At 43.7% G+C, this 22,759-nt stretch overlaps 1 protein-coding gene across 1 annotated transcript; it reads right to left on the reverse strand.

The window, feature by feature from the left end:
* Window positions 1–13,542: 13,542 nt before the first annotated feature.
* Window positions 13,543–15,392, reverse strand: LOC123404196 (high-affinity nitrate transporter 2.1-like). The gene has a single exon (XM_045098111.1). It carries the CDS (start codon window positions 15,282–15,284, stop codon window positions 13,758–13,760), a length of 1,527 nt encoding a protein of 508 aa, XP_044954046.1. The 5' UTR covers window positions 15,285–15,392; the 3' UTR covers window positions 13,543–13,757.
* Between the last annotated feature and the right edge of the window lie 7,367 nt (window positions 15,393–22,759).

The following is a 22,759-nucleotide window of genomic DNA, read 5'->3' on the forward strand; positions in this document are numbered from 1 at the left end:
TAAGACTGAGTCGCCGACCACGGCAGCAGATAGAGAGAAGATGAGTTCTGTCCCCTACGCTTCAGCCGTGGGCTCTCTAATGTATGCCATGCTGTGTACCAGACCTGATATAAACCTTGCCATAAGTTTGGTAGGGAGGTACCAAAGTGATCCCGGTACGGAACACTGGACAGCGGTCAAGAATATCCTTAAGTACCCGAAAAGGACTAAGGAAATGTTTCTCGTTTATGGAGGTGACGAAGAGCTCGTCGTAAAGGGTTACGTAGACGCTAGCTTTGACACAGATCCGGATGACTCTAAGTCACAGACCGGATACGTATATGTGTTGAATGGTGGGGCAGTGAGCTGGTGCAGCAGCAAACAAGAAGTCGTGGCAGCATCTACATGTGAAGCGGAGTACATAGCTGCTTCAGAAGCGGCTCATGAAGGAATTTGGATGAAGGAGCTCATCACCGACCTTGGAGTGGTTCCAAGCGCGTCGGGTCCTATGACACTATTCTATGATAACACTGGAGCCATTGCCATAGCCAAGGAGCCCAGGTTTCACCAGAAGACGAAGCACATCAAGCGCCGCTATAACTCCATCCAGGACCATGTCCAGAGTGGAGTGATAGATATTTGTAAAGTACACACGGATCTGAATATTACAGACCCGTTGACTAAACCTCTTCCACGAGCAAAACATGATCAACACCATAATGCTATGGGTGTTCGATACATCACAATGTAACTATATTATTGACTCTAGTGCAAGTGGGAGACTGTTGGAAATATGCCCTAGAGGCAATAATAAAATGGTTATTATCATATTTCCTTGTTCATGATAATCGTCTATTGTACATGCTATAATTGTATTAACAGGAAACAGTAATACATGTGTGAATAAATAGATCACAATGTGTCCCTAGCAAGCCTCTAGTTGGCTAGCTCGTTAGTCAATAGATGATCATGGTTTCCTGATCATGGGCATTAGATGTCATTGATAAGGGGATCACATCATTGGGAGAATGACGTGATGGACAAGACCCAATCCTAAGCATAGCACTAGATCGTATTGTTCGTATGCTAAAGCTTTTCTAATGTCAAGTATCTTTTCCTTCGACCGTGAGATTGTGCAACTCCCGGATACCGTAGGAGTGCTTTGGGTGTATCAAACGTCACAACGTAACTGGGTGACTATAAAGGTGCACTACGGGTACCTCCGAAAGTGTCTGTTGGGTTGGTACGAATCGAGATCGGGATTTGTCACTCCGTGTGACGGAGAGGTATCTCTGGGCCCACTCGGTAGAACATCATCATGAGCTCAATGTGACTAAGGAGTTAGTCACACGATGACGTGCTACGGAACGAGTAAAGAGACTTACCGGTAACGAGATTGAACAAGGTATAGGTATACCGACGATCGAATCTCGGGCAAGTTCTATACCGACAGACAAAGGGAATCGTATACGGGATTGATTGAATCCTTGACATCGTGGTTCATCCGATGAGATCATCGTGGAGCAAGTGGGAGCCACCATGGGTATCCAGACCCCGCTGATCGTTATTTGCCAGAGAGGTGTCTCGGTCATGTCTGTGTGTCTCCCGAACCCGTAGGGTCTACACACTTAAGGTTTGATGACGCTAGCGTTATAGGGAATTGTTATACAAGGTTACCGAAAGTTGTTCGGAGTCCCGGATGAGATCCCGGACGTCACGAGCAGCTCCGGAATGGTCCGGAGGTAAAGATTGATATATAGGACGGATGGTTTCGGATACCGGAAGTGTTTCGGGCATCACGGGTAACGTACTGGGACCATCGGGACCACCAAAGGGGGGCAACGACCCCGGGAGATAAGGTGGGCCAAGTGGGGGTGGGAACCAGCCCCTAGGTGGGCTGGTGCGCCTCCCCACTCAGCCCAATGCGCAAGGGAGAGAAAAGGGGGGGCAAACCCTAGGCGAGGTGGGCCTAAGGCCCACCAGATGGTGCGCCAACCCCTCCTCCCCCCTCTGGCCGCCGCACCTCCCATCTGGGGGGGGGGGGGCTGCCGCACCCCCTAGGGTGGGAACCCTAGGGGTGGCACCCCCTCTCCCCTCCCCCTATATATATCGTTCCCTCTCTCTCGGCGCAGCCCTGCTCTTCTTCCTCCTCCTCTCTGTCGGTGCTTGGTGAAGCCCTGCCGGGAGACCTCGTCTCTCCATCGACACCACGCCGTCGTGTTGCTGGAGTTCTTCCCCAACCTCTCCCTCCTCCTTGCTGGATCAAGGTGCGGGAGACGTCACCGGGCTGCACGTGTGTTGAACGCGGAGGTGCCGTTGTTCGGCACTAGATCGGAATCGCTGCGAGTACGACTCCATCAACCGCGTTCTAGCAACGCTTCCGCTTAGCGATCTTCAAAGGTATGAAGATGCTCTTACCCCTCTCTCGTTGCTGGTCTCTCCATAGGAAGATCTGAATATGCGTAGGAAAATTTTGAATTTATGCTACGTTACCCAACAGGTGGCTCAACCCGGGATTAAAGGCCCAAACGGTTTGCATCCCGCGTCGTTTCGGGTGATGAAAAGCACGAACGGAAGCGTACAATCGCCATTTCTCTGTTCTTTTTCTCTCTCGCGTCGCCCTCTCTGTTCTTCTCCTCTCTTCTTCTCCTCTCTTCTTCCCTTCTCTTCTTCCACCATGCCAACTAGCTTTCCTGAGGTGGTCGCGCATGGCACGACGAAGCTCCGTGTCGTGTACACGAACCTGAGCAGGGAGGTGCCGTTTTTCCTTAAACAGTTGAAGGAACGATGGTTTGACCACGCAGTGGATCATGAGAAGTTCTTTGGGTTGATCTGGAGTACACGGCCGATCAACGCGGTGTTGTCGTCATCCAAATATGCTTCGCAAGCCATGTCTTGATCTTCCAATGGGCGAGGTAAGCTTTGAGGCTTTCTTTGATCCAAGATAATGACATTGTATAAGTTTATTTGTTTGTTTCAATCATAGTTGGTTCCCTTCAAATAGTTGTAGTGAAACAATTTTGATTAGTTGAAGGGGAGCACAATCTAATTGGAATAGTGTTCCATAATCTGAAAAATCGTATTAGAATGAACTAGTGTTTAATATGTTCCATTGGAATCATAGTTGGTTCCCTTCAAATAGTTGTAGTGAAACAATTTTGATTACTTGAAGGGGAGCACAATCTAATTGGAATAGTTTTCCATAATCTGGAAAATCGTATTAGAATCAACTAGTGTTTACTATGTTCCATTGGAATCATAGTTGGTTCCCTTCAAATAGTTGTAGTGAAACAATTTTGATTAGTTGAAGGGGAACACAATCTGATTGGAATAGTGTTTCATAATCTGAAAAATCGTATTAGAATGAACTAGTGTTTAATATGTTCCATTGGAATCATAGTTGGTTCGCTTCAAATAGTTGTAGTGAAACAATTTTGATTAGTTGAAGGGGAACACAATCTGATTGGAATAGTGTTCCATAATCTGAAAAATCATATTAGAATGAACTAGTGTTTAATATGTTCCATTGGAATCATAGTTGGTTCGCTTCAAATAGTTGTAGTGATCTCTCTAGGTTCCATTGCATATGTTCTATTTGAATCCTAAAGATAAGTTTCTCTTTAGTTGTAGTGAAACATGTTTCCTTATTGCAGCAGTATGTAACATGTGTTCCATTTTAATTTGTTTCTGTTGCAGGAGTGACAAGCAGTGTCCAGGACTCATGGAGTTCCTTCGCAGCGGCGTCACTTTTGCTTCCGTTGACATAAGGAATGACAGGCTGAAGATGAGGCACAGCTTCGGTATTGAGATACCAGATGATTGCCTCGTTGATCTCCAAACGATATTCAGGCTTCGACATGACAGGACTTCGATGGCTCATATGGCAGTTGCCTTGATCGACGAGTCATATGGTGATATGAAGACCAGTTTCCCAAAGTATCAGCACAAACTTTGGGAGAAGGGCCCACTTGATGATATCAACATTGAGTATGCAGCAAAAGATGCATACGTTTCATACGAGTTGTACCGCAAGATTCGAGTCGTCAACTATGGCCAGCATCACCTCGAGGAACGTGGACATTATGATGTAGATGATTCAGACGAGTAGTGTTCTGAACGTCGAACACTTGTATATATATCTATGGTAGCTATTATTATGTACTGTTTGGGCTAGTATCATGTACTTCTTGGACCAATTTATATATGTCTAGTTTCTGTTTGTGCCATTATAGTTTCCAAATTTGAATGGTTTAGCCCTTTCTAACTTCATTTGCTACTTCTGAATGGTTTAGCCCTTTCTAACTTCATGGTATCATGCATTTCAACCACATATATATACAAAAAGTCTTCAGTTCATAAAACAATCACTTCTCCTTCTTCTCCTTGTGCTAGATATTGGTTATGCACTAGGGGAAGTAGGAGTAGCGACCATCATCGACGGTTGAAAAATCAGGTGAGCTAGTGTCCACCATATATGAGAGAAGAAGAAATCCCTTTGTGATGTGCCTTTGAATGGTGCATTTTGAACACACAAAAAGTATGGAGTTCAAATAAGTTCAAAAAAATGAAATCCCTTTGTAAGAGATGAGTTCTCGTTCGAAACCCTGCTACTTCGAGAGAGATTGTCAATTTTGTACACGAAGTGCATCCAGTTTTTGTCGTAGCCCTCTCAACTTTTTAACACATGCTATGTGGGTGAAATGATGATAGCATGCCAACTTTCAACATTTTCAGAGTTCATTTGTAGTGCTTTTCAATTTCAGGGTCAACTAGCTCAAAAAAAATAAGTAAATGCACGAAATATACCAAATGAAGTCAGAAATTGTTGAAATTTTGTCATGTGCCTTTGAATGGTGCATTTTGAACACACAAAAAGTATGGAGTTCAAATAAGATTTTAAAAAATGAAATCCCTTTGTAAGAGATGAGTTCTCGTTCGAAACCCTGCTACTTCGAGACAGATTGTACGTTTTGTACACGAAGTGCATCCAGTTTTTGTCGTAGCCCTCTCAACTTTTTAACACATGTTATGTGGGTGAAATGATGATAGCATGCCAACTTTCAACATTTTCAGAGTTCATTTGTAGTGCTTTTCAATTTCAAGGTCAACTAGCTCAAAAAAAAAATAAGTAAATGCAGGAAATATACCAAATGAAGTCAGAAATTGTTGAAATTTTGTGATGTGCCTTTGAATGGTGCATTTTGAACACACAAAAAGTATGGAGTTCAAATAAGTTAAAAAAAATGAAATCCCTTTGTAAGAGATGAGTTCTCGTTCGAAACCCTGCTACTTCGAGAGAGATTGTCAATTTTGTACACGAAGTGCATCCAGTTTTTGTCGTAGCCCTCTCAACTTTTTAACACATTCTATGTGGGTGAAATGATGATAGCATGCCAACTTGCAACATTTTCAGAGTTCATTTGTAGTGCTTGTCAATTTCAGGGTCAACTAGCTCAAAAAAAATAAGTAAATGCACGAAATATACCAAATGAAGTCAGAAATTGTTGAAATTTTGTGATGTGCCTTTGAATGGTGCATTTTGAACACACAAAAAGTATGGAGTTCAAATAAGTTAAAAAAAATGAAATCCCTTTGTAAGAGATGAGTTCTCGTTCGAAACCCTGCTACTTCGAGAGAGATTGTCAATTTTGTACACGAAGTGCATCCAGTTTTTGTCGTAGCCCTCTCAACTTTTTAACACATGCTATGTGGGTTAAATGATGATAGCATGCCAACTTGCAACATTTTCACAGTTCATTTGTAGTGCTTTTCATTTTCAGGGTCAACTAGCTCAAAAAAAGTAAATGCACGAAATATACCAAATGAAGTCAGAATAACAAAATAGATAATAGTTTGGATAGTCAAAATTATTAATTATGAAAATAAAAAATAGTTTTGCATTATTTATTCAATTGGAAACACTTTTCATTATCATAGTTTTGTCAAATTCTCAAATATGCAAAAAGAATTTTTAATAAACATAGTTTTTAATTGAAAATAACAAAATAGATAATAGTTTGGATAGTCAAAATTATTAATTATAAAAATAAAAAATAGTTTGCATTATTTATTCAATTTGAAACACTTTTCATTATCATAGTTTTGTCAAATTCTCAAATATGCAAAAAGAATTTTTAATAAACATAGTTTTTAATTGAAAATAACAAAATAGATAATAGTTTGGATAGTCAAAATTATTAATTATGAAAATAAAAAATAGTTTTGCTTTATTTATTCAATTGGAAACACTTTTCATTATCATAGTTTTGTCAAATTCTCAAATATGCAAAAAGAATTTTTAATAAACATAGTTTTTAATTGAAAATAACAAAATAAGTTAATAGTTTGGATAGTCAAAATTATTAATTTTGAAAATAGAAAATAGTTTTGAATTATTTATTCAATTTAAAACACTTTTCATTATCATAGTTTTGTCAAATTCTCAAATATGCAAAAAGAATTTTTAATAAACATAGTTTTTAATTGAAAATAACAAAATAAGTTAATAGTTTGGATAGTCAAAATTATTAATTTTGAAAATATAAAATAGTTTTGAATTATTTATTCAATTTCAAACACTTTTCATTATCATAGTTTTGTCAAATTCTCAAATATGCAAAAAGAATTTTTAATAAACATAGTTTTTAATTGAAAATAACAAAATAAGTTAATAGTTTGGAGAGTCAAAATAATTAATTTTGAAAATAGAAAAAAAAATTGAAACTATATGAGAATCATGGACAAAATTCGACCTGAATTCACTTTGAATTCAGATTGAATTTTATCCACAATTTCGAATATAGTTTCAATTTTCAGTAAGTTTAGGCCCGTAAGCGTGCTTTAGAGAGGAGCTTGATGGACAAGCTGCGACGGGGCTTATAAACAAGTGTTAGTCCCCCTCGCTGGGCGAGGTGGGACTAAATTTATCGTGCAACCGAGGAGGGGCTTTAGTCCCGGGCGGAGCCACGACCCGGGACTAAAGACCCCCTTTAGTCCCGGTTGGAGCCACGCCCCGGGACTAAAGACCCCCTGCTTCCCGCCTCTTTGTCTGCCCGAAAAGAGGACTTTAGTCCCGGGTCGTGGCTCCACCCGGGACTAAAGGGGGTCTTTAGTCCCGGCCCGAGCCACGCACCGGGACTATAGATCCACCTATATAAGCGGGACTTCGAAAATTTCCAACCCAATTCGTCCATTTCTCTTCTTCTTCCTCTCGTTCTCCTGCCCGGCGCGGCACAACGACGAACGTAACCGACGCCGTCAGGCTGCCCGTCGTCCTGCTCGCCGTCGGCCGTCCTCCTCGCCGCCGCGCCGTCCTCCTCGCCATCGCGTCGTGCTCCTCGCCGTCGCGCCGTCCTCCTCGCCAACACTCCGGCCAGTAAGCCCCCCGCCCCCTCCTCCCCAACACTCTGGCCAGTATAGAAGAAAAGATGAAAAAAGGAGAAGAGAAGAAGAAAAAGGAGAAGAAAGGAAGAAAAAGGAGAAGAAAAGAAGAAAAACGAGAAGAAAAGTTTTTTTTCATTTAATTCCTATTGCTTAATTTTGCTATTATTAATAGTTTAATTTTGCTATTGTAATAGTTTAATTTGCTATTATTAATAGTTTAATTTTTCTATTGTATACGCTTAAGTGTTAATAGTTTATTTTTAGCAAGAAAATTAATAGAACTAGTTTATTTTTTTAGTTCATTTTACGATGCATATCCCGCATCCTCGTCGTCGACTCGGCGGAGGACACCTGCTTGATCAAAGGGGCCCTGTCCGGGACTGGGCTCCGCCCGGCTGGTATTGGGAGGTGCTACCTTCCGGGGGGCGTAGGTTGGTGAGGAGCCAGCCCGTCGTTGACCCGATCCTTGTTTGGTGGCGGTCGCGTGGGCCAGTGAGGGTGCCGAGGCTTCCGGACACCGCGGAGGTGGTACGTCACCGTGTCAGCGAGGAGGATGAGCACGTCCGTCGCTACATGGTTGCGTTGGAGGGCAGGTTCGAGCATACTTGGCAGGTTCTTCGGGGATCTCACTGGAGCTATGATCCTGTGATGGTTCCTTCTCTTTGGGTGTCCACCGCCCGCGCCGATACCCGTTGGGCGCTACGGTTCTAGATGTATTAGTGATGCTATATGTATGATAGTATTCGAGGAGTATTAATGATAATATTCGATGATGTACGGACAAAAGTGATGATGTATTAGCTTATAATTGAATGCATGCTAATTTGAATACTACTTTATTTTACGATTTGGTTTTGCTTATTGAATGCTCAAATTGGAAAAGTACTCCTACTTTGAATACTATGCAGAAATCTAGGAGTCTCAAATTGGAAAAATACTCCTACTTTGGTTTTTGGTACAAAGGTTAAGAGAATCCGTTTTTTGCAGAACTATGGATCCACATATCAGGAACCTCGAAGAGGAATGAACTTCTGGAAGATATAATCAAAGACGGCCCCGACGTTGAACCAGCTGAATCTCCGTCGTCATATCTAAACCAGGACGTTGGAATGGAGGTCGAGCGACACGAAGATGAAGCCGATGGGGCAGGAGATAGGTCCAATGACGGAGAAGGTGATAGCTCCACTGATGGAGAAGCCGGTGAAGAGGAGAAGTCCGGCGAGGTATACATATGAAGTTCGACAATCACTTGTAATATGTGAAAAATATTGGAGATAGCTCTATATTGTATACATATACATTCATTTGACGAATGTTTCTCCCTCTTAGGCCTCCACACCGAGCAAAACTACGAAACGAGGCCCGACTAGAAAGTTGGATGCACGGACGCATTACACATTTGAGGTGATATTTCCTACGGACGAACCCAAGCTTCCTAAGAATGCTGCTGACACATTCAAGAAGCAATGCGGAGTTCTCGTTAGGGATCACGTCCCGATCAGCGTTCGGGAGTGGAACAAGCGCAAAGGGGCAGCCGATAGTGACTATGTCGCCGAAAGGTACAAAGATAATCTTTGGAATGATCGCATGTCACATTTCAACCTGCCAGAATGTGAGAATGAAGACGCCGCAGACAAACTGAGGGCCAAAGTCAAGCAGTGGACTCTGAAGAAGATGGCCGAACTGTTCCATAGCTGGAAGAAGAAGCTATGGAAAAACTATCTGAAGACACAGAAAGTGCCAGTATTCGAGGGGTATCTAGCCAAGCAGGCGAATCACTAGAAGGCATTTCAAGAGTACAAGGAGTCAGAAGATGCCCAGGCATTATCAGAAAAGAGCAAGATAAATGCCGACAAGAAGAAATATCACCACAAGCTGTGGCCAGGGGGCTATGAGACTGCCATCCCAAAGTGGGATAAGAAAGAGCAAGATCTGATAGATAAAGGCGTCGTACCTGAACCACTCCGTGATGAGTGGGAATTGAGAGCAAGAAATTGGTTCCTTGCGCATGATGGGTCGTACGACGAAACAACAGGGGACCACATCTGCAATGACAATCTTAGGATACCCAGGGAGAATTGGAAAAGGATAGTGAAATAAATTAAGGAGGGAAGAAGAAAGTTCACTGCAGATAGAGAGAAATATTTGCTCACACTGGTCCTCGGCAATGACGAACATGGAGGACGAACGCGAGGCTTCGGTCCTTCTTACCCGTGGTGGCTTAGGTTTGCCAGAGACCAAGACACTTACAGAAGCCGAGAGAGAGCAAAGAAGCGGCAGCAGGATGAGGAGAATGACAAGTTCAACTAGCTGCTTGCTAGGATTAATGAGCAATAGAAGCAGATTGATGAGCTTAGAGGAGTACTGCGTCAGGAAGATCCTGCAGTTGATATTACAGGCGCCCCATCTAAGCGGAAAAGCAGCGTGGCTGAATCTGAGGCCCCGCCCGACGATGAACGAAGAATGATAGAGGGCGGTCCCGGCTACCCCGTGGATGGAATCAAGGAGTCAACATCATGTGAACTCCATCAGAAATTCAAGAACATATCCATGAAGGTGGCCGTCGGACAAGCTTTACCTTCTGGCCCTGATGCACGCTGGCATGGCCGTGAGATTCCAGCTGGCTTTGCTAAAGTCGGGGTGGATGAAATCATGACGGGGTTTAATGATATGGAGCTCGACATAGCTGGACCCGAAGATGAGAGGACACTCGGAGAAGTACTTGGTGGAGTCATCCTATGGGACAAGAACTACATCAAGCTTCCAGGCACGGCCCCAAGGACAACACCGCCTCCGAGTCGTCGCAGGTCACCTACACCTCCATTACCTCCAAGCCCTCCACATGACGTCGGCCAGCACAACACGAGTCCATCTCGATCACCGCCGCCGGACTTGGGTCGTCCGTCTCCGCCGCCGCCCGCACATGATACTAAGCGGAAGCGTGCCAGCAAGAACGCTTCGTCGATGATTTCTAAGGGACGGAGCTCCCCAAAGCGCAAACTGTCGCCCCTCCCAAAGGTACCTCATGCTAATCTTCCTATCAGACCTTATGATCGTACCCCCGAGGAAAACGCCAGGATAGCAAAGGAACATCACGATTCGCATATGAAAAAGAAGGAACCCGAGCCCCGCCCGGAATACACCGAGAAGCAAATAGCATTTGCAAAATACTTCACGACCCTTCCATCACAGTATGACTTACACCATAAGCCTGATGACTATACACGCACATTGCAGAAGGAAGTGAAAAAGAGCAGATCACGTGCAAGTGCAAGTGGGAGCAAATCAAGTTCAACTACAAGCAAGAAAAAATCAGACGTTCCTCAGCTTGGACAACAGGCCAAACAGTCGATCCCACCCCTCAAGGTGTTAACCGAGAATGTTCCCCCTCCGGTGCAGGGGCAAGCTTTTGAAATAGCAAAGAATTGGGCGGCTGAATGTGGTGTCTCGGTTGAAGATTTTCTGGCTTCCCAAGACGACAGGTTACCCAAGGCTGTGGTAGCCCCTAAGCCACAGTTTGTCATGGGAGAGCCTTTGGTCAGCAAAGATGATCTCCCAACAAATATGCGTTACTTGCATCAATGGTACTTAAGTGAATCAAAGAATTGGAGAACGATGATCGTGCTGAGTGTCCCACAGGAGTACTACGGCCGCCCCGAAGATATCCATATCGACTTTGATGAACTCTTCAAGATGTACAATGGCGACGCCCTCGACAAATCGCTTATGAGTTGCTATTGTCTGTAAGTTTTTCAATTCGTTGTCTACATATAACTTGTTTAGTTATTTCAATTCATTGTCTATATATAACTTGTACTCTATTATGCAGAATGAAGATTCAGGAGTGTAAAAGTAAGAGCATCCTAAATATTGGGTTTATTGATCCAGATAAAATACATATAGCGACGCTAACTAATTATCCCAAGGAGACGGAGGAAAACCTTCTAAGGTTTCTAAGAGATCAAAATTTCTGTGACCACATACTGTTTCCATACAACTTCAAGTGAGGGTCTTTACTCTGTTGTGTCCATTCACTTATAAGTGTAATTGATAAGTTACTCACACACACACACACACATATATATATATATATATACATGTGCAGTTTCCATTGGATTCTGTTAGACATTCAAATTAATAAGGGAAGAGTTGATGCCTTCGACCCATTATCGAGACCCTTGGAACAGTTCCAAAGCCTGCAGGACATGCTCCAAGGGTAATTTTAATCATTCTTGCGCTCTATCAGTCTCTTTCGATGATTTTCTGATATATCAATTAATGAAAAACTTAGCAAATCATTATCCTTGTCGGGCAGGGTTTGGAATCGGTTCAAGTGCGTGACTCCCGGTAACTTTCCTGAGAAGCTGACCTTTAGAGCGGCTCAGGTAAGTAGTAGTATGATATACTTTTATTAATTTTCAATACATTTATGATGCTAGATTATTATTTTGATTATATATATTCCATTCTCGTAAAGTGCGACCAGCAGCCACGGGGAACGCATCTATGCGGATACTATGTTTGCGAGACCATTCGCACGTTTACCTTTGAGTTCAAGGAGCACAGATTCGACGTAAGCAATGAACATTCACACCTCTATTTTTACCCGTCATTCTTTGTTATCATGATTGATATTCATATTCATCTCCTCTTCTTATATAGCACACGGCCATGAGGACGAAGGTCCTACCAGAGCAACGCGCGATTGCTGTTGCAGAGGAGCTTGCGGGATTTCTGAGGACGGAAGCTATAGAAGACAAAGGACGATTTAGTGTAGCTAAGGGCCATTACTGATGTTCGTCCATGTAATCGAATAGACGGGCTCTAGTCCCGATAATTCAGATCTCCATATAATTGTATATATATGATCGCTTGTAAGATAAGTTAATCTTCTATATATATATATATGCATAATTATTTCTATTTTAAATTATATGAAAACTAATTCCCGAACACAAAACGAGGCATCACGTTAATCTCCTGAACACCTAAACCCTAAAACCCTAAAATCCAAAAATAATTTCATTCAAAAAAAACTCAAAAGCCAGCAAAATCTGAAAATCTTTAGTCCCGGACCGTGTAACGAACCGGGACTAAAGGGCCTGCCCCTGGGGCGCTACGAGGCGCCGACGTGGAGCACCTTTAGTCCCGGCGTGTAAGAGGGCCGGAACGAAAAGGTTAGGCCTTTAGTCCCGGTTGATGAACCGGGACTAAAGCCCCTTACGGACCGGGGCTATAGGCCCTGTCCCCACTAGTGGTTGTTTGCCAACCAAAGTTGGCCCCTCCTGTCAACTAAACTTGCGATCTCACGTCAACTAAAATTGCGATCTCATGTCAACTAAAATTGCCAGTTCGGGAAACCTTCGGGATTTATCTTTCCATTGATTTTTCTTACGAAGCTGTGTTCGGCTCGCTTGGGTCAGGGGGTTTGCCTCAGCCTTGCACCATTTTGTATAGAATATTTTAGCGAGGGTTAATTAGGATTGAAAACATTTTAGACCTTGGTCCTCCCAAAACAATCAGATTTTGTGTCCCACTAGCAATATTTCAGAAGGTAAGCCAGCCGGCTGCTACCACCAATTTGTTTTTAGCATCCACGCATCCGCGTCGTCTTCGGATTAACATAGATATGATCGAGATCGTTGACTGCGTGCATACTTATTTCTTGCTCCAGGGATAACTTGCGTCTATTTGCATGATACTCCACTACGATTGGAGGACCCCCTGAAAACTAGGAGTTGGTACGAGATGCATGTTCGGTGAGTTTTACTTGGAGAGATGAGCTCCTTTTCCGTGGCACTTTTTCCCGCCGTTCCTTATTTCACGGGCTGTTCCTTACCTCTAAAGGCTGCAACCACATGCGAGGCTTCAAACTATAACATCGATCGGTGATCTATAGCCTGAGATCTCACTAGTTTGTCATCAAGGTTGACCAGAAACCACGCATTAAGCAAACGTCCTATTTGAATTACTGGCAATCAAGGAAGGTATTTCCCTAGTGCTTTTTTGGAGCCAGCTGCCTACAATTGTGGAAACAGCTTGGATGCTGTGTCCCTTATCCAAAAAGCCGGCAATAGATCCAGATGATCCACTCATCTTGACAAGTTGTGCCTGAACTGTTATGCCTAGAGCAAAGACGCAAGAAATGTGTAGGCGCGATATACATGGTCTCATATATATATATCTCTTCTCGTAACATATTACAGGACTACGACAGACTTAATCCCTCCTCAAAGGGGTCGGGTAAGCGCCCACAAAGTCACGTGGCGTGGAAAACCACACCATCCTAATAGGGCACCACACACCTACACCCCAGGGGGCGTACACGTACATATACAGTGTATATACATATGCATATAATACGTCCACAATAAGAAGGAAGAAAGCCTGGAGTCTTATACGTGCTGCGGCGTGTTATGAGGTGGAGAGGCAGGCACGGCGAGGATGGCGTTGCGTCGGCCACGCTCGGAGACGCTATTCTCGGCGAACTTGACGCCGGCGGTATGGAGGCCCTTGCTCTTCTCCTCTTCCGTCCACTCGGCGGCGTAGTACTCCTCCTCCGTGGCGCCGTCGGTGGGAGGGAGGAGCATCGAGCCCCACTGCGGGAAGTGCACGAGCGCAACGGGGAGCGTGCATGCCATGACCATGATGCCCATGTACTGAAGCCCTTTGCCAGTGGAGTACTGAGATGATGTGAAGAAGAGGAACTGTGTGAGCCCGCCGCCCACATTACCCCCGGCACCGCTCATGCCAGAGATGAGGCCGAGGGAGCGTCGGGAGACGAAGGGGATGACACCATAGACGGCACCACAAGCAGCCTCGACGCAGATGGAGTAGAGGACCATGCAAGTGACTGAGGTAGGAAGGGTAGTTGCGTGCCCGAGACATAGGCAAAAGGCTCCGCCAGCGGTCTGGAGAATCCAGATGTTCCAAAGGCGGGCCCGCATGCCAAAGTAGCGGGCACCAAGGTCGGAGAGGTACCCGCCCATTGGGCGTGCGAAGATATTGGCCAAGCCAAAACATGCAGCTATAATGCCAGCGGACCTGAGGTCAAGGTGGAAGCTATCATAGTAGTACTCGGCGATCACGTTGTTGGTGGTGAGCTCAACACCCATGCAGTAACCATAGATGAAGACGAATATCCACGTGCGGTAGTTGGTGACAGCACCACGAAGAACATTGGAGAACTTGTCCTTGTTCATATCTCCATTTTTCTGCAGGCTCCTCAAGTTACCATCGGGAAGGTCTTGCCCCATGGTGAGCACAAGCAAGCCCATCACCACCAACATCATTCCAGGCACAAAGTAGGCGATGCGCCATGCAGTGAAAGATGTCGCACCACATGCCAAGATGCCATCAAAGACGAGAGGCATGATGAGTTGGGTGGCACCACCACCCATGTCACCCCACCCCGCCGTCAATCCGCCAACCGTCCCAATAATCTTGCTATTGAACATGGTACTGATCCAGTACTGACATGACACAAAAGTGGCAAGAGAGACACCGATGAGGAAGCGGATAGTGATGTATCCACTAGGACCATCGATGACGGACATGCAAAACACCGCCGGCGCGGAGAGCATGACCAAGAAGGCACAACCATAGCGTGGGCCAAGAAGGTCACAGATGGCGCCCATGGCCAGCCTTGAGAAGATGGCGCCGGATACAGAGGCGACCCCGGCGTTGCCGATGTCGGCCTTGGTGAGGTTGAGGTTGTCGCGAATGATGGGGATGAGCGGCGCGGCAGCGAAGGTGGAGACAACGCAGGTGAAGAAGGACATCCATCCGAGATGGAAGGCGCGCATGTGTGGGTTGCCAAAGGAGAATATCTTGATGGACTTGGCCTTGTGCTCGGAGTCCACCGGCAGCAAGAAGCTGACCGGCGCTGTGGTGGTGGTAGGGGAACCAACCTCCATTTCCATATCCTCTTGTGCTGAGGCAGGAAGGCTTCTTCTTCCTTGCTCCTTGGAGCTCAGAGCTACAGTGTGGACTAAGAGACGAGAGCTTAGCTAGCTAACTCTCTTGCGATGGTTGGGTTTGTGCTCAAAGAGATTGGAACGGTACATGTATTTATAGCATGCTCGAACCACATTTCAGTTTGGCATATTCGATTCATCTTCTTGTTCCGCACACCATTACTCCATAGTTATATGTTTGACGTTCTCCATAGTTATAGAAGGATGTTGTCAAGCTAAATGAAGGGTTCACATGGATTGTACATCTGTCTTGTTGAACCTATCAGGGCTGCCAAGCTACTTATATGAGATAATATAAAGTGCAGTGCAGGGTCTCCATTGTTGCAACTTGCAAGTACGTACAGGACCGTGCAAAAGAGTTGACACTAGCTGTAGGGTTTATTCGATCTGACTGCAAAAATTGCAGGTTGAGATATTCCTAAACCGTACTTGATCGTACGCTTGTGCAAATTAAGAGTTGACTCTAAGTAGCTGCAGAGCTAGTAGCTGTAGTCTGCAGGTTACAGCATGCATGATTAATTACTTCTGACTCCACATTTAACGCCTCATTAGTCTGCAGGTTGGGACTAAAAAAAGTCCTACGACTTCTTAAAGAAACAGGGTCATAGTATCATAAAGTAGTATCACTGATGAACTCATTTATTAACATGCATAACACATACTAGTAGCAAAGCATTTAACATGTTACGGTATCTACCTATGTTACTCTAACCCTCTCTCTCATCTTTAATTGTATACCACATCAGCATGTTTGCTAGTCCCAAGTACATGATACCACCTAAGTTACTCCCGCCAGCCAAGAGTTGACTGTGGAGGAATATTTAGCCTCGATGTTGCTGCTGCACATGCAGGAGCTGGTAGCAGTAATATTTTGGGCATGAAATATAGTCTCTCCGTACCAAATTTTTTGTCTTTGATTTGTCTAGATATGAATGCATCTAGTCATGTATTAGTATTTAGATACAACTATTTCTAGACAAAAGTAAGACAAGAATTTTGGAAAGTAGGGAGTAGTACTTATCTCATCTACTAGTAATCAATATCAGATCTAATTACAGGTTTGTGACAGCACCAAACAAGTTAAGATCGGGAATAGCTGACCAAACTTAATTAACCAATGCTATATGTACCTGCTGGACTGTTAGTGAAACCAAACGATACGCTGTACAAAACCCAGTTTCGTTTAATTGTTATTTAATGTGTGCAGCTTCTGCGTTTCTACATCAAAACAGAGCATGGGTGAGAAATACTTGCAAGGAATGGCGCTTTAGTTGTCAGCTTGGTAACTTGTGGAGATCACAAGGAGCTCTATATCTGTTCCCATACATACGCTGAACTTATCAGCTGGGTTGCCAAGCTACTTATTTATGATAAGCCTATATATATATTATGATCGGTGGACTAAATGCAATGCATGCATGTGCGAAGCGCGTACAAGAAGATAGGCGGAGTTGCAATTCAAATCGTATAACTCCTATGTTCACGACCAGGTACAACCAAGATGGTTCCACGGAAAGAGTTGACTCTGCGTGCACAAACAGTAGACCAGGCATTTCACATGGAGCGGTACGGATCCGTGTTGATGCCTCGTCATCGATCGATAGCGTAAACTATATATATGGATCTTTGGCGCGTTAGCTAGTTGGCATCGATAGATCGAGATCTACGTATGTAGGGATCGACAAGATCGTTGTGTATTTCGTTTCAGGATTGTCAGGAAACGAGCTGATCCAGTCACCACTACGTGCTAGCTGCATGTGTTGCACGTCGCCTAGCTAGCTTGGTAAGTCAGATTTGGTAGCTTCCCGTGCGTATATAGGTGCACACGCATGTTGAACCGAGGAAATTGTGCCCCTTCATTCGAAAATACTTATCGAAGAAATGAATTATTTCTAAAAGGAGGGAGTATATATGTATCAAGCTGATGTTTGCAACTTTGCAAGGTGCTAGTTCATGAGAAAAGGATTCCCCTATTTTTTATTACAAAACAACCAACCGATACAGCCAATGATCGGTGTCGGGACGAAAACAGCACAATTATACCTAAAAAAGGAGAAAAAACAAATGAAGAAAATGCTAACAACGGCGAATCGATAGAAACGAGGAAAATGCCACTTTGTGTTGCTTAAGGTTTATTGCTTGACAAGTTCGCACGGTTAATTACCATGGTTATCAAGCGCAGCAGTGGGAATTAATTAACACGGTGGTGAAAATGGAATACTACATGTCAAGTGGCCATTAAAGAATACGGATGACATAAAAATGAAGAAGAAAACCGTACCACCAAGAGTTGACCCTCGAGAAGCTCCAGCACATGCAACCGTACGGTGGATGCGTCACCAGTGTGATCAAAAGTCAAGGCTCCGTTCAATAACATACTGGTTGTTAGAACCAATTTGCATCGATCTGTCCCCATGAAAATTTAACTTATATACATGGGCTGCTGAACCACTTATATCAGATAAGTTATATACTATATGAAAGAGACTTCACGTTAAGTTCATTGCCGTAGGTTCAAACATCTAAAGAGTTGACCCCGTACGTAGAGGGTTTATTCGATCTGGCCGTGGTGCAGTATTCCAAACGTACTTTGCCCTTTGCTAACTACAAAAGCCATACAAAATTTAAGAATGAACTAGTTGCAGGGTTTGCACATGTAAGGGTACGGACGTACGGTGGTGTCTGCAGATTTCTGCGTTGTAGAATCAGTTATTAGTTGGCATCGAGCACATCTATGTAGATCCTCGAATTCATGATATATGTGTTATTCTCTTTTGAAGAAAAAAGACTCATTGAAAACTATGTGCAGCTTAGATGGTTAGCTTTCTTATGATGGAACCAGCGCATCCGAGCTCAAGTTCTAGACTTACCACTGATGCTCACGTTTTTGTCGACTATGAAATGTTGGTGATGACTTCATCGGTCTCAAGATGTGATGTCGTGTTGGCTAGCCCACGCGTCAAAATGAGTGACATAGCATGGTTAGAGAGCCATTTCAGTGGTTTCTGAAGATTTGCTTTTTTTTCCCCTAAAATGGTGATTTTCGGTAACACGTCTCAATTTTGGTTGGTTTATGGTATTAATTCGGTCGGAGTACAATGCAGAGGGAAGGAACATGCAAAAAATTGGAATTATGAATAAAAGGGTGCTTGGATCCAAGGTACTAAAACTAGTCTGACTAAAACTAGTCTTTTTAAGAGGCTAAAGTTCCAAGCACCCCTAACTAAAGAGAGACTAAAACTAGTCTTGAGGCTAAAATCTTTTAGTCAGGGGTACCCCTATTAAAATGTGTATTAGGCATCTCTCTCCTCATTTAACTCGTCAGGCAAGTTCTGGATTGGAGGGTTTGGAGGATAATAAATGCTCATTAACTTGATTTTAGTCTCTTTAATATTTAGATCCAAGCAAGGTTAAGGCTAGCAAGTTTTAGTCTCATTACTTTTAGTCATGGAACTAAAACGTATCAAACATCCTCTAAGGTGTTCGGTAGTTGCCTACGGGGCTTTTATAATTTCCCTCGCGGTGGGAACGTACAGGTAGTTGGGCTTGCATCGGCATCAACGTCAATGAAAGAACCAAATAAGAGCTAGCTACAATACCATTTGACCAAAAGCTAGCAAATAAGGAAATAAATTTCAACAACGAAAACATACTCGCTAGTAATATACACCGGTTTGACCATTTGGCACGAAGAGGAACATATGTAGTAGTAGCCGTCTGACCACAACAAAGTTTGAAGAATAGCGCACACACCGTCACACGTACCTTTGTGCAATGTATAAACTGCAATTAGCATGTATCGAATGTGCAAAAGGATATTCCTGGCCTCCAACTAACTGGGACTTGCTCTGACAAATTTATATCGTCTGGAGTATAAAAAGAGATAACATATCCTTGCAATACCTGTTCACTCTAGGGCCTTATTATAATTACTACTAGCCAAGATTATCGTAGACATTTTTGGAATAGTGGGCCGTATTAATAATTAGCCAAGATTATCATAGACATTTTTTTTGAATAGGATTATCTTAGTCTATGTCCTGATTTGAAATAGGTAAGGTGGTGTATATATCAAGCCGCGCCACATGTTGCGTTGAGCGATCCCTCTGAATATTTGTTTTGTTTTCTACTTTATGTACGTGTTATCAGGTAATTAATTACCCATAAAATCATTTGAGATTATAAGAGTACAGAATAAGCTTATATGCCTGGTTGAGACAGATTACCGGAGATGCAATCAATACGTTCAACTGCTATGTGTACGACCTGGTACGTACAAGCATATGACCGTGAGGGGTCACAGTGATCCAAGGGTTGACGGTGTAATCTGTGTGGAGAAACATTAGCGCGCCCAGCCAATGCAAGAGAGTACATACGTACGGATGAGCGTTGTGTTGGTACATCTGGCATCGAGATCTGTACATCTGGAGATGGGCAAGATACGTATCTCGTTTTCACCTTAAGTTGTCAGAGCAGGTTGAGTCAGCGGGGCGTGTACTGTTGCATCCATGTCGTGTGAGCCGAGTGGTCGTACGTGTCCACGACGTGTTTTCCGTGCGTGATTCCCGCCCGGTGTGTGAAAGTCAAATTTGCACATGCATGCACGTTGAATTCAGGAACACCCACGTAAGTAAGTAACGGTCGATATCAAGCCGGCTTGCGAATTGTAAAACGACAATGTAAAAATTGTCACCGTTCGACCCTACTTGGGCTTTGCTTACGCACGGTTAACTGATCGCCGAAAGAGTGTAGGGGACACAACTTGAGTACTGGTAGTTGCAAAGCAAACCTACCTACGAAGCGGACGTTTATAATTGTTTGTGAGTTCACTCTGAAAAACTATACCACATGCAACTGTACGGTGGCTGCGTCTTCATCAGTACGATCAAAAGTCAGGCTCGCTTCATTAGAGCATCTATAGCTGCCCCTCATACACCCGTGCACGCGTCCGGTCAATGGCCGGACAAAAAAGACAAGAAAAAAAAGGTGATCCAACCAGACACCTCATATCGTTTTTATATGTCCGGACTGTCCGAAAACCCCCATATTCATCTCAAACTTGGGGAGTATATGAGGGCTCGCGGACATGCCCGGACGCGCCTGGTCAGTCCGTCACATAGGACGTGACCCCATCCGGGGCCACCTTTTTCTTTTCTTTACTTTTTCTTTCTTTCTCTTTCTCTCCACCAATCACGTGCAAGTGACCGGACATGTGAGGAATAAAATAAGGAGTGTGGTTGCACGGATGAACAAATAGAGGACATGCCCAGTCAGTAACGGGCACGTTCGCGAGCATGAGGTCCCGAATTTGCAAGTCCTTGCTGAAGATGCTCTTAGTTACTTAGTTTGTCGTATCAAGTTGCATCGATTTGTCCCCGATCGTTGAGCTCTTCTCTAGGCTGCTGAGAAATCTACTCCCTTCGTTTCATAATATAATACTCTTTTATAATGTCATAGTTTTAAAAATTGTGTTATATTATGTTACAAAGTGAGTGCAATTGTACTTTGTGTATTTTCATATCATCATAGCCGTAATCGCCTAGCCATGGTATCCGGGCCCCCTGTTGAAACTTGACCATGAGCTAAATGAGACACATCATTTGATGATTGCGAACGCATTCACGACAGGAACTGGGGTTTAGGCTAAAGGGGTCATGAGGACGCATGAGATGGACGATGTAGCCTTGTTGCCCTGAAGAGCCGAACGGGGCTTTGCGCCGGTGACACCGAGTAGCTAGAGGCGGTCAGGGAAAGTGGCATGTGAAGCGGAAGCCTTGCCGGTGAAGGAGCGGCTGTCAGTTTTGTGTCGTAGGGTTTTGTTTATGCATATCATGTTTCTTACTCTCTTTTTCTTATAATATAAAAACGTTTTTAACACTAATGTAGAGTACAAATGCTCTGGCATTATCAAATGGGGGAGTAGTTAACAGGCACTGATTACACGGTACAATTATAAACTCTTTTTAGAAGAAAAAGTTGGTCAAACACGGAGATGACACGGAGATTCGTGACGTACGTATCCCGAATAAATTAGCGGGGCTTCCAATGACAGGTTGCGTTTGTATATCACATGTCATATGTCATGGCTGCAAACACATGGGTGGTTGCTACGCAAGCATACGGAGTGCAATTAGAACCTGAAATCTCATTCGCTGGCATGGAGATCTGGCATGACAAGTGCAGTTTGTCTTAAGCAAGCCCAGAGAGCTGACATTAGCCACTCCTTCCGTACAAGAGCAAGGGTACGGATTGGTCACGTACGGAGGTTGACACAGACAGGGTATTCTAAGTACATGCATCCCCGTACGTACTCGCCGGAGTACGGCTGGTATACTACGGTACCTGCTGCACCATCATCAGCAACCTAATCCCCGTACTATATGCATTGGTGCTAGCGATAGGAGGGGTACGTACGTGTTTTGCTTCACGTTTTGTTGCTTATTTATTAGCTAGTTTACTCAGCATATAGTATTGACAAACGCTGGTGAGAGCAATTGGTGTACCGTTCTTGCAAGCGATGGTTGTAAGTGCGTTCAAACAATCTCACGTATGCTAAATTGACTACCTTAACTAATACTCGCTCCGTTTCTAAATATAAGACCTTTTAAAGATTTCACTATATACTATACACGGATGTATGTAGTCATATTTTAGAGTATAGATTCACTCATTTTACTCCGTATGTAGTCTATAGTCAAAACTCTAAAAGGTCTTATATTTCGGAACGGAGGGAGTAAGTGGTAACTAACTATCCATGTTTGCGAAAACGATTGGTAGCTGGATTTTCAAATTAATGGTGTGACGTAGGAATAGAAGTAGGGTGAAAAGGCCACTTCCAGTGAAAAGAGGACAAAGTTGTGTGTCTCCGCTAAGATACAATCAAGCGTTTGCATGAAAGTTACGTTTAGTTAATCAGTGGACGTCTGCTTTTGCTTACGAAGCTTGTATATCTTTCTTAAGTCTTAATCATAAGTACGTGGATTCTAACGCGGATATCACACGGAGACAAGGAGTCATCCGTTGAATCTTATAGGGTTGCAAACCTAAAATGGTTATGTCGACTAGCTATATAGTATGCCATCGAGATTCTTGAGTGCATTGCGTGGTTATTTCTCAGGACTGCATATGCCACAAAGCATATTGCAAAAAACAAAAGGAGTGGCAATCAGTCCCATCAGAACCGTCCGATCGAGATCTAAGTGGTCTCCTACCTTCTTTTTCCTCTAACTATTTCCTCATCCATCTTCTTCCTCGTCTGCTTCACAAGATCAAACGAAAAGATGTCTTCGAAAAGAGTCTATGTAAACTCTTTGACTGCGTAATAGCGTATGTTGTGAAAAGCCTGTTGCGTTTTTTTTGGGCACTTCTGATCTACATAACTTGTTACTTGTTAGCCGCTATATATGATATCGACCGTCGAT

The sequence above is a fragment of the Hordeum vulgare genome, chromosome 6H (assembly GCF_904849725.1).
Source record: "Hordeum vulgare subsp. vulgare chromosome 6H, MorexV3_pseudomolecules_assembly, whole genome shotgun sequence".
NCBI lineage: Eukaryota > Viridiplantae > Streptophyta > Magnoliopsida > Poales > Poaceae > Hordeum > Hordeum vulgare.

What these genes read in the sequence shown, in the direction of transcription:
- LOC123404196 (XM_045098111.1), bottom strand. Translation starts at nt 15,284, where the DNA reads ATGGAAATGGAGGTTGGTTCCCCTACCACCACCACAGCGCCGGTCAGC.